This window comes from Diceros bicornis, chromosome 25 (assembly GCF_020826845.1).
Source record: "Diceros bicornis minor isolate mBicDic1 chromosome 25, mDicBic1.mat.cur, whole genome shotgun sequence".
Classification (NCBI taxonomy): domain Eukaryota; kingdom Metazoa; phylum Chordata; class Mammalia; order Perissodactyla; family Rhinocerotidae; genus Diceros; species Diceros bicornis.
Window position 1 is genome coordinate 33,072,390 of NC_080764.1, and position 12,102 is coordinate 33,084,491.

The following is a 12,102-nucleotide window of genomic DNA, read 5'->3' on the forward strand; positions in this document are numbered from 1 at the left end:
ACAGATTATTATCTGGCACTACTAAGAGGCTTTTTAAATCCTTGAGCTTCTTGAGAAGCACATAGATGTTATGAAATTATTATATAATGTTTTAAAAATAGTGGGTATTTTAATTCATCTATCTTACACAATCATATAAATAGATGCGTGTTCTTTAAAAATGTTAATGTATTTCTACAAATCAAAATACACTTTTTAACTTGTAGTTTAAAGGAGCCCTGAAATGAATCCTCTATAGAGGATCATTTTATAATAGAGTCATGTCCTAATTTATTTTTTGTGAAGTTTGCAAGTTTTGTAGAGTTTAAAATAAATACAATGTTAATAAATACATATTTTTTTCCTGTATTTTAATAGTAAAACAGTGAAAAGTTGAAGTTTGTGTAGTAAAGAGTCTGTGGTTGCTGTTCATAGGACCCATCAAGCTCTTCCTCGAGATTCTGTTATAGAAGATTTACGCTTACAAAATAAATACCTCCAAGAAAAACTTCATGCTTTAGAAAAACAGTTTTCAAAGGCGGCATATTCTAGGCCCTCAGTAAGTGTACATCTTTTTGTTTTTCTATTTTAAAGTTTAAAAGTGAAATCAATTTCTACCTTAATGTGGCTAAAAACAGTAGATCCCTCTCATTGATATTAATGTAATAAATTCAACTTCCGTTTTTACTAGCCAGTGATGTATGTTAACTTCTTTACTCCTTCTTACATAATAACAATAAATTTAATATTCTTATACTTTACATAAAACTTCATTACAAATGATTTGTGGAGATTTTAAATGTAGTTATGAGTTTTTCTGTGGCAAGAACATACAATTAGATAAAATAGGAAAATATGTTACAGCATTACTTCCATTCAAACATGTGTTATGCGTTTCTGCTTTTTCTTTATAAAGAATCATTAGTGTAGAATTATTTGTTGTATCTTATTTTAAAACACTCAGTGTGTCTGTTTTTATTTTTTTTTCCTTTTCTTCTTTTCATGTTTCTTCTCTTCCTTCTGCTTCAAGCAGAATCTATGTGACACAACTACGCTTTCCACCCTTGCTGCCAGTGTTAATAAATACAGGCCTAATATTTTTCACAAAAAGAACACTTTACACGGGAACAAAAAAAACCCCATAACAGTGCTCAGAATTAAAACTGGGAAGGGAATAGATGCCAGTGGCAACTTATATCATCAGGTACCTAGAAATAGTCAACGATACTACAGTAACGAAGAAAAACACACAGCAGAAGTAGATCCCACTCAGGTGAATAAATCTGAGGCAAGACCAAATAGTGAAGCAAGTCCATTTAGATCAACTAATGGTACCTTGGCAGAGTTCAATTCCAATTTTGAAAATGAGCCAGATCCTGAAATTGAGAAAATGAATCAAGACTGTTATGAAAATAATAAACAGGAACATAAAAACAAGGAAGAGAATGAACTAGGCAAGAATGAGAAAGGAAAGGGACACATAGCTGAAGATGTGAATCACAGCAACCATATGGATCCAGAAGAATCTGCTGGGGAGGACCATGATTACGCCACCGTTGCTGCTGCAGAGACTCAATGTGCTGAGGATGCACAGGCAAACTCTGAAACTGAATAGTAGCCCAGCCAAGAAATGAAGTGTCCCAGGTTTGAGTAACGGCAGTCCTTTATTTCTGTGTTAGCTGAGGTTTCTAATAGCAAGTAGTCTATGTATATGATGCAAATGGAAAAAAATTGTGTAGGATTTGTAAAAAATGTTGACTATTAATAAACTTCTCCTTAAACTCTAACATCTGACTAGTTCCTACAAAAAATTAGTGGTTATGCATTTCCTAATTCATTTTAGTACTCACTGTTTTACCATTGGTGCTCACTTAAAAAGTATTAGATTAGATAGCAGAATAACAAAAATAAGGCACTTTCAAGGTGTTTGGTTTTTTTTTTTTCGGCGAGGAAGATTAGCCCTGAGTTAACGTCTGTCATCAATCCTTCTCTTTTTGCTGAGGAAGATTGGCCCTGAGCTAACATCCACGCCCATCTTCCTCTACTTTATATGGGATGCTGCCACAGCATGGCTTGACAAGTGGTGCATAGGTCTGTGCCCAGGATCCAAACCTGCAAACCCCAGGCCACCAAAGCAGAGCACGCAAACTTAACCGCTACGCCACTGGGCCGGCCACTAGAGGTGCTTATTTTGCCTTAAAAATTTCTAATTCAGCATGCTGTAAAATCTCACCACAAGTAAAATTTTGCTACAGTGAATAACATCAGTAAAAATTTGTTATGATGCTGTGTGACATTCTATACAGCAAGTTCCTTTAGTGGTCTTTTTGCCATGCTTTTTTTTTTTTTTTCTTGCTGAGGAAGATCCGCCCTGTGCTAACATCCATTTCTGGTCCTCCTCTTTTTTTGCTTGAGGAAGATTAGCCCTGAGCTAACATCTGTGCCAATCCTCCTCTATTTTTTTGTATGTGGGTTACCGCCACAGCCTGGCTGGTGAGTGGAGTAGGTCTGCACCCGAGATCCAAACCTGCAAACCCGGGCCGCTGAAGCAGAGCACATGGAACTTTAACTTCTCAGCTGTGGGCCCGGGCCCTTTGCATGTATTGTAATAGATACTTTTTTATAATGAGAAAGGGAGCTTACATGTGTTGCTATCTAATATGTTGTGTTAGGCTCTGTGCCTAGGTGTAATTTTCTCAGTACTTTGCAGAACATTATTCCTATTTTACATGGGAAGCTTGGAGAATGAGTAACATCTCTAGTCATCAAGAAGATGCAGAAGCAGGGTTTAAATGCAGGTCTAACTCCATAGTTTATGAACTTTCTATGTACACACTACTTTTGGTCAGTTTACGTGTAGTACAGAATAAGAAGTTTGTTTTTGTTCCCAGTTGAAATCTAAGTAGCATTTATCTTTTTTTCTTTATCCTTTCCACCTCAGATATTCTAGTCACCGTAAGTCCTCAAAACATCGACTAACACCAAACAATTAAAATTAAGAGAAAATGGATGAAAGTGACTTCATTCTTATTTAATTTCTTTATCCAGATTCGTAATGCTTCTTTTTTTCACTTGATAATAAGTAATTGAGAATTTGAGACTTCCACTGTGTGTTATCATTAACTGCCCTCCACTAAGAATTTGATTTCTAGAGGTGTATACCTTTTAACAGCATTCCTCTTCTGTAAAACAATTTGAAAATCTCATAAAATTCATTATATCCAACAATTTTATTTATGTTACTTTCATAGAATAGTTTCACTAGAATTTATTTTCCAGAAATATGGACAATTTCAACTAATACTTTTAGTTTTGTTTTCTGAGAATAAGAGGAAAGAAATGATCCACATTCACTTACATGAATAATTTCATTTATATTTTAGTGAGGAGAACTGTGTTAAAAAATGTATTCATGTGTAGTCATCAAATAGAATTATGCTCTTCTGTGAGTGATATTTATCATTTGTTACATCAGATGTCTATCACGGACAGAAGAGATGATGTGAAGGAGACAGAAGAGCTCAGGGACAGGGAATTAACAGATTTCCATGTCTGAAGAGACCTTAAAAATTATCCTGTCTCATGCTTTCATTTGTAAGATGCAAAAACTGAGGACCTTACAAGTGACATGATTTGCCTAGTGTTAACATAATAGTAGTAGAATTGGAATGTGTACTTGGGCTATCTGACAGAGAATAAGTAGGGACATATTCCTAGTTTACAGACATCAACAAATATGTGCCACTATGTATGTTCACACACACGTGCATTTCCTCAAACAAATAGAAATCGGGGACACGTGGAATGTTTCTGCCGGTGTTCTGTTACATGCCCTCAGGTCAAAATCAAATGTCAGCCCAGAATTTCTTTACTTTTCTCTATCCTATTTTCTAATTTCTTTACTTTTACTGCCTTTTGCCAAAGAAAACATACATATTTTTTTTACTTTTTTTCACCTAAGGATGAATATATCAGAATGTATTTAACCTACTGCTAATTAAAACAATGTTTTAGACCCATGTATAATAAATGTATTTATATAATATTATACGTTAACCACTGTAATGTCTGTGGCGTTATTGACTTGATAGTCCATCGAGCCAGTAGATAGAGAAAGGGATGGGAGAGAAAAAACTAAACCTGTGCTGAGTGCCTTCACCAATTATTTCATATCATGCTCATAACAATCTTATGAGGTAGGTGGTACTGTACCCACTTTACAGAAAAAGTAATCAAGCACAGAGTTCTCTTTCAAATAACTGATCCTTTAGAATGAGAAGTAAAAATGAAGGGAAATAATAACCCAGGGTGGATTCATGCCAAGAGAAATGCAAATATAGTGTTAGTGGATTTCAGAGGGGAGAGTGGTTGCTTTGGCTCAAGGAATGAGGAAAAGCCTTCTGAAGGAGGAAGGAATTGAAGCACTTCTTGTTGTAGCCTTGTGTATTAGCTTGCTAGGGCTGCCATAACAAAGCACCACAGATTTGATGGCTTGTTCTCACAGTTGTGGAAGCCAGAAGTCCAAAATCAAGATCGGCAGAGTTGAGTCCGTCTTTAGGCTGTGAGAGAAGGATCTGTTCCAGGCCTCTCTCCTTGGCTTGTAGATGGCCATCTTCTCCCTGTGTCTTCACATTGTCTCCCTTTTATACATGTCTCTATGTCCAAATTTTTCTTTTGTATAAGAACAGCAGTAATTGGATTAGGGCCCACCCAAATGACCTTATTTTAACTTGATTATCTCTGAAAAGGCCCTATCTCTAAATAAGGTCATTCTGAGGTACTGGGAATTAGGACTTGAACATGTGAATGGGGGGCAGGGATAATACTACCCATAACATTTAGATAATAGTCATACTTTATTTTTGGACTGGAAAAACTACCATAAATTAGTTTAATCATTATGAGAGTACATATGGAGGCATTATATGCATGGACGTTATTAAGTCATACTTAACTTTGCTTTCTATATCAATTAAAACAAACTACATTACCTTTTCTTCTGCAAGTTTTATATTTTAACTTATTTATTTTTGGTTGGTTGTTTTCTCTAGAGCTCTCTAATTTTCTCATGTTCCTTTGAGGAAAAATGTTCCCTTTTAGCATAGTGTTTTCTTATCCAGTATGTCTTATGCAGGTTCTATTTATTAAACCTTAAAAATATTCCTAACTTCATTTTCCTGAAGACTTCAGAAATAGAGTCAGATGATCATTGTAAAAGAGAACAGGAGCTCCAGAGGGAAAACTTGAAGTTGTCATCCGAAAATATTGAACTAAAGTTTCAGCTTGAACAAGCAAATAAAGATTTGCCAAGATTAAAGGTAAATTTAATGTTCTTTATTACAGTTAGAAAATCTAATACCTGAAAATCTTTTTTTTCTTCCTACTTGTTATATATATATATCATATTAGCTTATGAAGAAGTCAAAAACTCATATTTGTAGAATATCATGGTGGTGTATACGTTCTTCATTTGTTCATTTAACAGTTATTTGTTGAGGGCCTGCCTTGTGTCAGACACTCTTCTAGGTGCTGGGCATCAGTAATCAAAAAGATTCTTGGACTTGCAGAACTGACATTCTAGTGGGGAAAGCTGATAATAAACAAGTCAATATATAGTGTGTCAGCTGATGTTAAGTGCCAAGGAGAAAAAGTATGGTTGATGTGTAGGGTGTGAATGTGTGTGTTGGGTGGGGATGTGGGGAATTGCTATTTAAAATAGGGTAGTAAGGGAAGGCTTTCTTAATAAAATGACCTTTTAGCAGAAAGCTAGGGGACAGGTAAGGAAGTGGGTCATACAGATACTGGAAAAAGAAACCCAGACAACAGAAATAGCAAGTTCAAATGCCCTGAGGCAAGAAGATTGTATATTTCATTAACAGTCATCACACTTCAAAATATTAGGATATCTCTAAAATAAATAAAGTCTTTAAATTAAAAATGTATTAGGGGCCTGGCCCCGTGGTGTAGCGGTTAAGTGCGTGCGCTCCACTGCTGGTGGCCTGGGTTCAGATCCCCGGCGTGGACCAACACACCGCTTGTCAAGCCATGCTGTGGCAGTGTTCCATATAAAGTAGAGGAAGACGGGCACGAATGTCAACTCAGGGCCAGTCTTCCTTGACAAAAAGAGGAGGATTGGCGTGGATGTTAGCTCAGGGCTGGTCTTCCTCACACACACACACAAAAAAAAAGCTATAAGAAATTAAATCCAAAATAAGTAGAAGGAAGAAAATAATAAAGAGCAGAAATCAATGAAACAGAAAAACAATAGGAAATAAAAAAATTAAAAAGTGTTAGGATAATTGTCTCTTTTAGAAATTTCATTTTATTTTGATGTTTATAAAAAGTTTGTCTTTGGGTTTCCAAATCTTATCCTATTTATGGGAAACTTTTTTTCTCTTGGCTGGCTAATTGTTTCAATTCTATTTTCTAACCTAGAATATTAGCAGTCTGTTAATTCCACTGGTAATTATATAATTAAGCTGTATCCTGCTTCTTATTCTGATTTTTACACTGGTAGAACCAGTGTTAAAAATTCAGTTAGCTGTTTGTATCATATGGGTAAGGATCTACAAAAGTAATTTAGGAGACAGTTAAAATCCAAGTTTGATATATACTAAGGCAATAATGTGGAAAATATTTCAAGAGAATATTTCTTGAAATTCATGTACAAAATACTCTTGTATTAATATACTCTAATTCAACATATGTCTTTGTTAAAATCCTCCCTGTTGCTGTAGAGACCCACTTGTTCAGTTGGGCTATACAGTTGGAGAGGTTGATAGTTCAGATGAATTGTTTGCCTTTCCTTTCTGATGGCTATAGCTATGTTAAATTGTTACATGTTTGCTTTAATCTTTTAGAATCAAGTAGGAGATTTGAAGGAAATGTGTGAATTTCTTAAGAAAGAAAAAGCAGAAGTTGAGCGGAAACTTGGCCATGTTAGAGGGGTGAGTATGTGAGAATATGCCATACATTTGTTTTGGTTTCAGAAGTGATAAGCCAGAAAAGAAAAAAAAAATGTTTGGTTATGTCATAACAGTAGTGATGTGCCTTTACTAGTGCCTCTGGTTCCAGGTTTTATTCTGCTGCATCTACAATGTAAAACGTCATTAACCTTTCCTTGTGTTGTAAGTTGGTGTACTTTATCAGCTGTCGCACCTTACATGCTTTTTGTTTCACTTGGACTCCCATCATCTCTTTTTTCATTGCGTATCCCTCCACGCCTTGAAAATATTTAACTTCCAGAAATCTTCCTTCTGTTCATTGAGGTAACTGCTAACTGCTCCTTGGTTCGATTCTAATATTTTGTAACTATTTTTTGTGATATCCATGGCAACTTCTTAGTATAATGCTCTGTAAATATGTTTCCCAATTTTTTTTTTTTGTATTCTTGTTTTTCTTCCCATGTTATTTTGTATTCACTTTTTACAATGAATAATTGCTTTGAGGCTAATGCCAAAGATTTAAGCCCTTGTTGACTTCATGTTAGCCAATGGTACAAATGGAAGCAATCATAATGCAAAAACTTATTCAAATAATAATATTAAATATATAATGATTTGGTGACAATATGAAGAGTATTATTAGAAAAGTATTTAGAACAATATCTTGCTGATAATAACCAACATTCATTTCATAAATAAAAATCTTTTTGTTAATTTGGCCTTTTCTATCTACATTAATTAGGACAGTATATATTAAAATTATGTAAAAGTTTATGTTTTAGGGTTATTCATTGCACGATGTGAATACTGACTAAAATGCAAAAAAAAAAAGCATATTATTTTACTCAACTGTTAAAAAACTTTTTGTTTTAAATTATAAGCAGGTAAACTTGTTAATTTGTGACCCATCTCTTTTGGTAACTCTTCACCAGGTTTCTTATTTCAGGCGTCTCTTCTATTTATATTTGACAGAAACTGATTTTTTTTTTTTTTTTTTTGCTGAGGAAGATTCACCCTGAGCTAACATCTGTTGCCAGTCTTCCTCTCTTTGTATGTAAGCCACCACCAAGCATGGCCACTGACAGATAGTGGTGTAAGTCCGCGCCCGAGAACTGAACCCAGGCCGCTGAACTAATGCTAAACTTAACCACTAGGCTACTGGGGCTGGCTGGCCCTGAATTTCTAATCAGTGGCTATTAGAGAAAATTGCCTCTGTTATGCTGCGATTTGAATTTATTAACACGTGAGCTCTTTAAAGACACAATTTTTCCTTTGTGGTTTTATTCCTTATGAAAAAAACTCTGGTATGCTGGAAAGAATATTAGCGAAATAGAATATTTAGGTTCTTAGGTTTAATCATTTGGAACAGACATCAAGGCTAGACTAAGGTGTTACATATTAGCTGCATGACTTTAGGAATATCAAATTCTCTGAGTCTTGATTTTCTTGTATGTAAAGTGAGAATTATAATTCCTATCTCATAGGGTTATTGTCATGACGAATTGAAGTAATAACAAGGTTTGGCTTCAAATATTAGGAATCAGCAATGAGTATAATAATGAACCTATTATGTTATTTGTATTTTATATTATACTTTCTAAAATATTTGATTAAATGAAAAGCTAACATATTCTCTTGTAGTCTGGTAGAAGTGGAAAGACAATCCCAGAACTAGAAAAAACCATTGGTTTAATGAAAAAAGTAGTTGAAAAAGTCCAGAGGGAAAATGAACAGTTGAAAAAAGCATCGGGAATACTGACCAGTGAAAAAATGGTTAATATTGAGCTGGAAAACGAAAAGTTGAAGGTAATTTTTTAATGTGATTATTTGTATGGAATGTTTTACTATTATAATTTTTATTAATTTTTTTAGAAAAATTTTAAGTATACTATATATTTAAATATATAGCATATTGCTATATCTACTGCTTTAATGGATGCAGTAGATATTTTACATGAATAGAAAGAACTTGTTGGAGACAAGACTAAGAGTTAAGAGTAGCTCCACTTGGTCATCTTATTATTTCAAGACCACTGGTTCTTAGTTTGGTGGCATAAAATAATTTAACTTTGTCTGTTTTCAAAAATACAGATGCCTAAACCTCCAATCCTGAAATTGATTATATTATTTGGGGGTAGGTCCTACCATAGGTATTGTGACTTTTTTTTTTTTAAAGTCATCATCTCATTCTAATGTGTAGCCAAAATTGGGAAACTCTGTTCTAGATGACCAGTGTTAAAGAGAAGGCTTTGATGCTAATCATGTCAAATATGGTCTCTAAAACTACTTTGAATTAAGGTTTATGAATTTACAAGATCATCTTTTATTTTATTTCCTTGTGTTGATAATGTATAGTTTTTTTTATTACTAGGCTGAATTAGAAAAACTTAAAGTTCATCTTGGACGTCAGTTGAGCATGCGCTATGAATCCAAGACCAAAGGCACAGAGAAAATTCTTGCTGAAAATGAAAGGCTTCGTAAAGAACTTAAAAAAGTATGACTTTGATTACTAATTATAATTATTTTGTATGTTAACTAACTAATACATCTTGGAAAAACTTGATGAAGATGTCTATTCAAAGTAGATATTAAGAGATTTAAGAATTGTGTTTTTATACCTATAGTCCTTTCACCATGAAGAACATTGAAAATAAAAAAGTAATAAGGAGGCAGTGTAATGTAGAAGCTACACCTGGGATTCAGATCCTAGCTCTATTTTTTATTAGCTGTGGGAACTAGGGCAAGCTACTAACTCCTCTCTGTTCTTCAATTTCCTCATCTGTAAGATTGGGAATAATAAGTATATTTATTTCACAGGGATGCTGTGGGGTTTAAGTGAGGTAATATTTGTGCACATGACTTAGAACAATGCCTAAAGTACAGTAAGGAGTAAATGAAACTGTTAAACAGAAAGTAAAATTTCTATTTAAGTAGCAAAATATATTCCTTGCTCCAGACAAATAGGTATTGTTATTTTCATGAGTGATCCAGTGAGTAAATTGAAATTGATATTTTTAAACTAGTTACAGTAGTGAGGTCAGAGTGATACTGTGCTTTAAATGTGGATGTGTAATAGTGGAGATAATCTCTGGTACTTACACATAGTTTGTACTTACAGCTAGTTGTGTCAAGTATTAGGGAGTCAAAACAAAACAACTTCTCAATGTGTAAAGACACGAGCGATCTCATTATTCTAAAAATATTACAAACAAATTTGAAGCAGCCAAACAAAACAAAATGACAAACTTAAAAGTAAGCACTACAGTAAACTACTTGTAAATGTCTTTTTCTAACCTCATGTATGTGATCTGCTATTCTGATTATTATGATCATATTGCTATTTTGGAGTAAAGGAAACATTGGATTTTTGTTGGAATTTTAATCAGCATTTAGAACTCCAGGTTATTTTTGTTTTCTAATTTGTAGTGATAATTTTAAATATATTGCATCTTTGAGAACGGTTATGCTTTGTCATAATATACTAATTAGCTCTTAATGATAGGAAACTGAAGCGGCAGAGAAATTGCGGATAGCTAAGAATAATTTAGAGATATTAAATGAGAAGATGACAGTTCAACTAGAAGAGACTGGTAAGAGATTGCAGTTTGCAGAAAGTAGAGGTCCACAGCTTGAAGGTGCTGACAGCAAGAGCTGGAAATCAATTGTTGTTACAAGGTAGGAACAAATAGCTTAAGAAGTGCAGAAAGTTTAATTAGTTCTAAATTTTGCCATCATTATTTGAAAAGAAAATGACACTATTCTGATTAACTTAGTTCTTTCCAGATGAAATGTTTATGTTTGTTTAAAATGATGCTCACTTAGTTTTCTTCTGTCCTAGCATTGCCAAAGAATCTTTTTCTTCCTTAAAATATTTAACTAACTTGTGTGGCAGGGCGTGGAACGGAGCAGAGCTGGGGCTGGGCGGAGGGCATCGGAGCCGGTGGGCATCGTGAAGTTGCTGTCAGCCGTGAGCCTGGACTGATGGCGCCCGGCTTCTCCTGGGCGCGGCTTTTCTCCACCACAACTCAGCTTCTTTGTTGTGTTCATTTTCGACCTCAAGTGTAAGCCAGGCACCATGGAGCTGTCTTGTCAGTATACCTGTGGCATACTGGATCTCGGCTGTGCTGCAATTTGGGAGTTACATTCTGGGCAGCTTGCTCTTCAGATAGCCCTGCCAGATGAATTCAGCAGCAGCTGTAGTGTCTTTCTGGCACTTGATTTGCTCCCGCCCTGTGAACCTTTCCTACGAGAATGTGCGATTCTTGCCTGTGAAACCAATCTTTGTGGCTATGAAAGAGGTGGTGAGATTTCACAAGTAAACGTTCATATGTTCATTGCCGCTGTCACCACAGGTGGTTCGTCATGACTGTGATGAATCAGTAAAAGGTTCTTGTGTCATTCTCGTTTCCAACCTTAAATAGCTCCTTCAGGGAGTATAGAGGCCAGAGACCAATGAGATCCTGCTCCTGTCCTTTCCCATTAAAGTCATCCTGTAGGAAGCTGTGTTCTTTACATCTGCTGGCCCCATTTCAAAAGGCAAGCTCATCTTTATCTTACCATATTCATAGAGTTCCTTATGTCCATCCATCCCCAGTTTCCCCTTCAGTGTCTTCGAGGGCTGCCTCTGCCCTACCTGCTATTTAGAGTTAGAGTGGACTTGATGAGGGGTGGGATGGCAGTCACCATCACTCCAGCTAGTACAGGAGCCTTAGCACTGTGAGGCTACAGCAAGTCCCATAGAGGACCGGCTGCTCTGCACTTGCCCCGTCAACCAAGTCTAAGGAGAAAAGAGAAAGGTTATGCAGGTAGATTACAAGGCAGCCCAGGAGGCCAGGCAGTCCTGGAGAAAGGTCCTTGGTTCCTGTCCTAATACCGTACTGACAGTACTCAGAATCCACATTCCCCCCCTAGCCTGCTCTTAATTCTGCCAGAGGGCTAGTATGAAGGCTAAGTGAAATAACGTGTAGTAATATAAACTTCTTTTGTCTGCTTGGACCCCAGCAGAAGCTCTCAGCCAGCAACCCTGTCACTTGATTTCTTGCTTGGTCCTTTATTTCCTTCTACAATCACACAAGGATTCAGAAAGAAATTTGAGTTACTTTGAGACATATTTATTCAGCGGATATTTACTTAGTACCTGCTACATGCCAGACTCTTAGATGTATTTCTAAAAGGCCTA

At 35.5% G+C, this 12,102-nt stretch overlaps 1 protein-coding gene across 4 annotated transcripts in view; it reads left to right on the plus strand.

Annotated features, from left to right (window-relative positions):
* Positions 1-12,102, plus strand: part of CEP290 (centrosomal protein 290) — an 89,535-nt gene that overhangs the window by 69,266 nt on the left and 8,167 nt on the right. For 2 of the 4 annotated variants that reach the window (XM_058568699.1, XM_058568696.1), the window contains 6 exons: positions 415-538; positions 5,163-5,297; positions 6,840-6,926; positions 8,565-8,729; positions 9,295-9,417; positions 10,426-10,598. In XM_058568699.1, coding sequence (XP_058424682.1) covers positions 415-538; positions 5,163-5,297; positions 6,840-6,926; positions 8,565-8,729; positions 9,295-9,417; positions 10,426-10,598 — 807 coding nt within the window. Of the gene's footprint in view, positions 1-414; positions 539-1,012; positions 1,775-5,162; positions 5,298-6,839; positions 6,927-8,564; positions 8,730-9,294; positions 9,418-10,425; positions 10,599-12,102 lie in introns of those variants that run through there. The other 2 variants (XM_058568698.1, XM_058568697.1) reach the window with 2 other exon arrangements.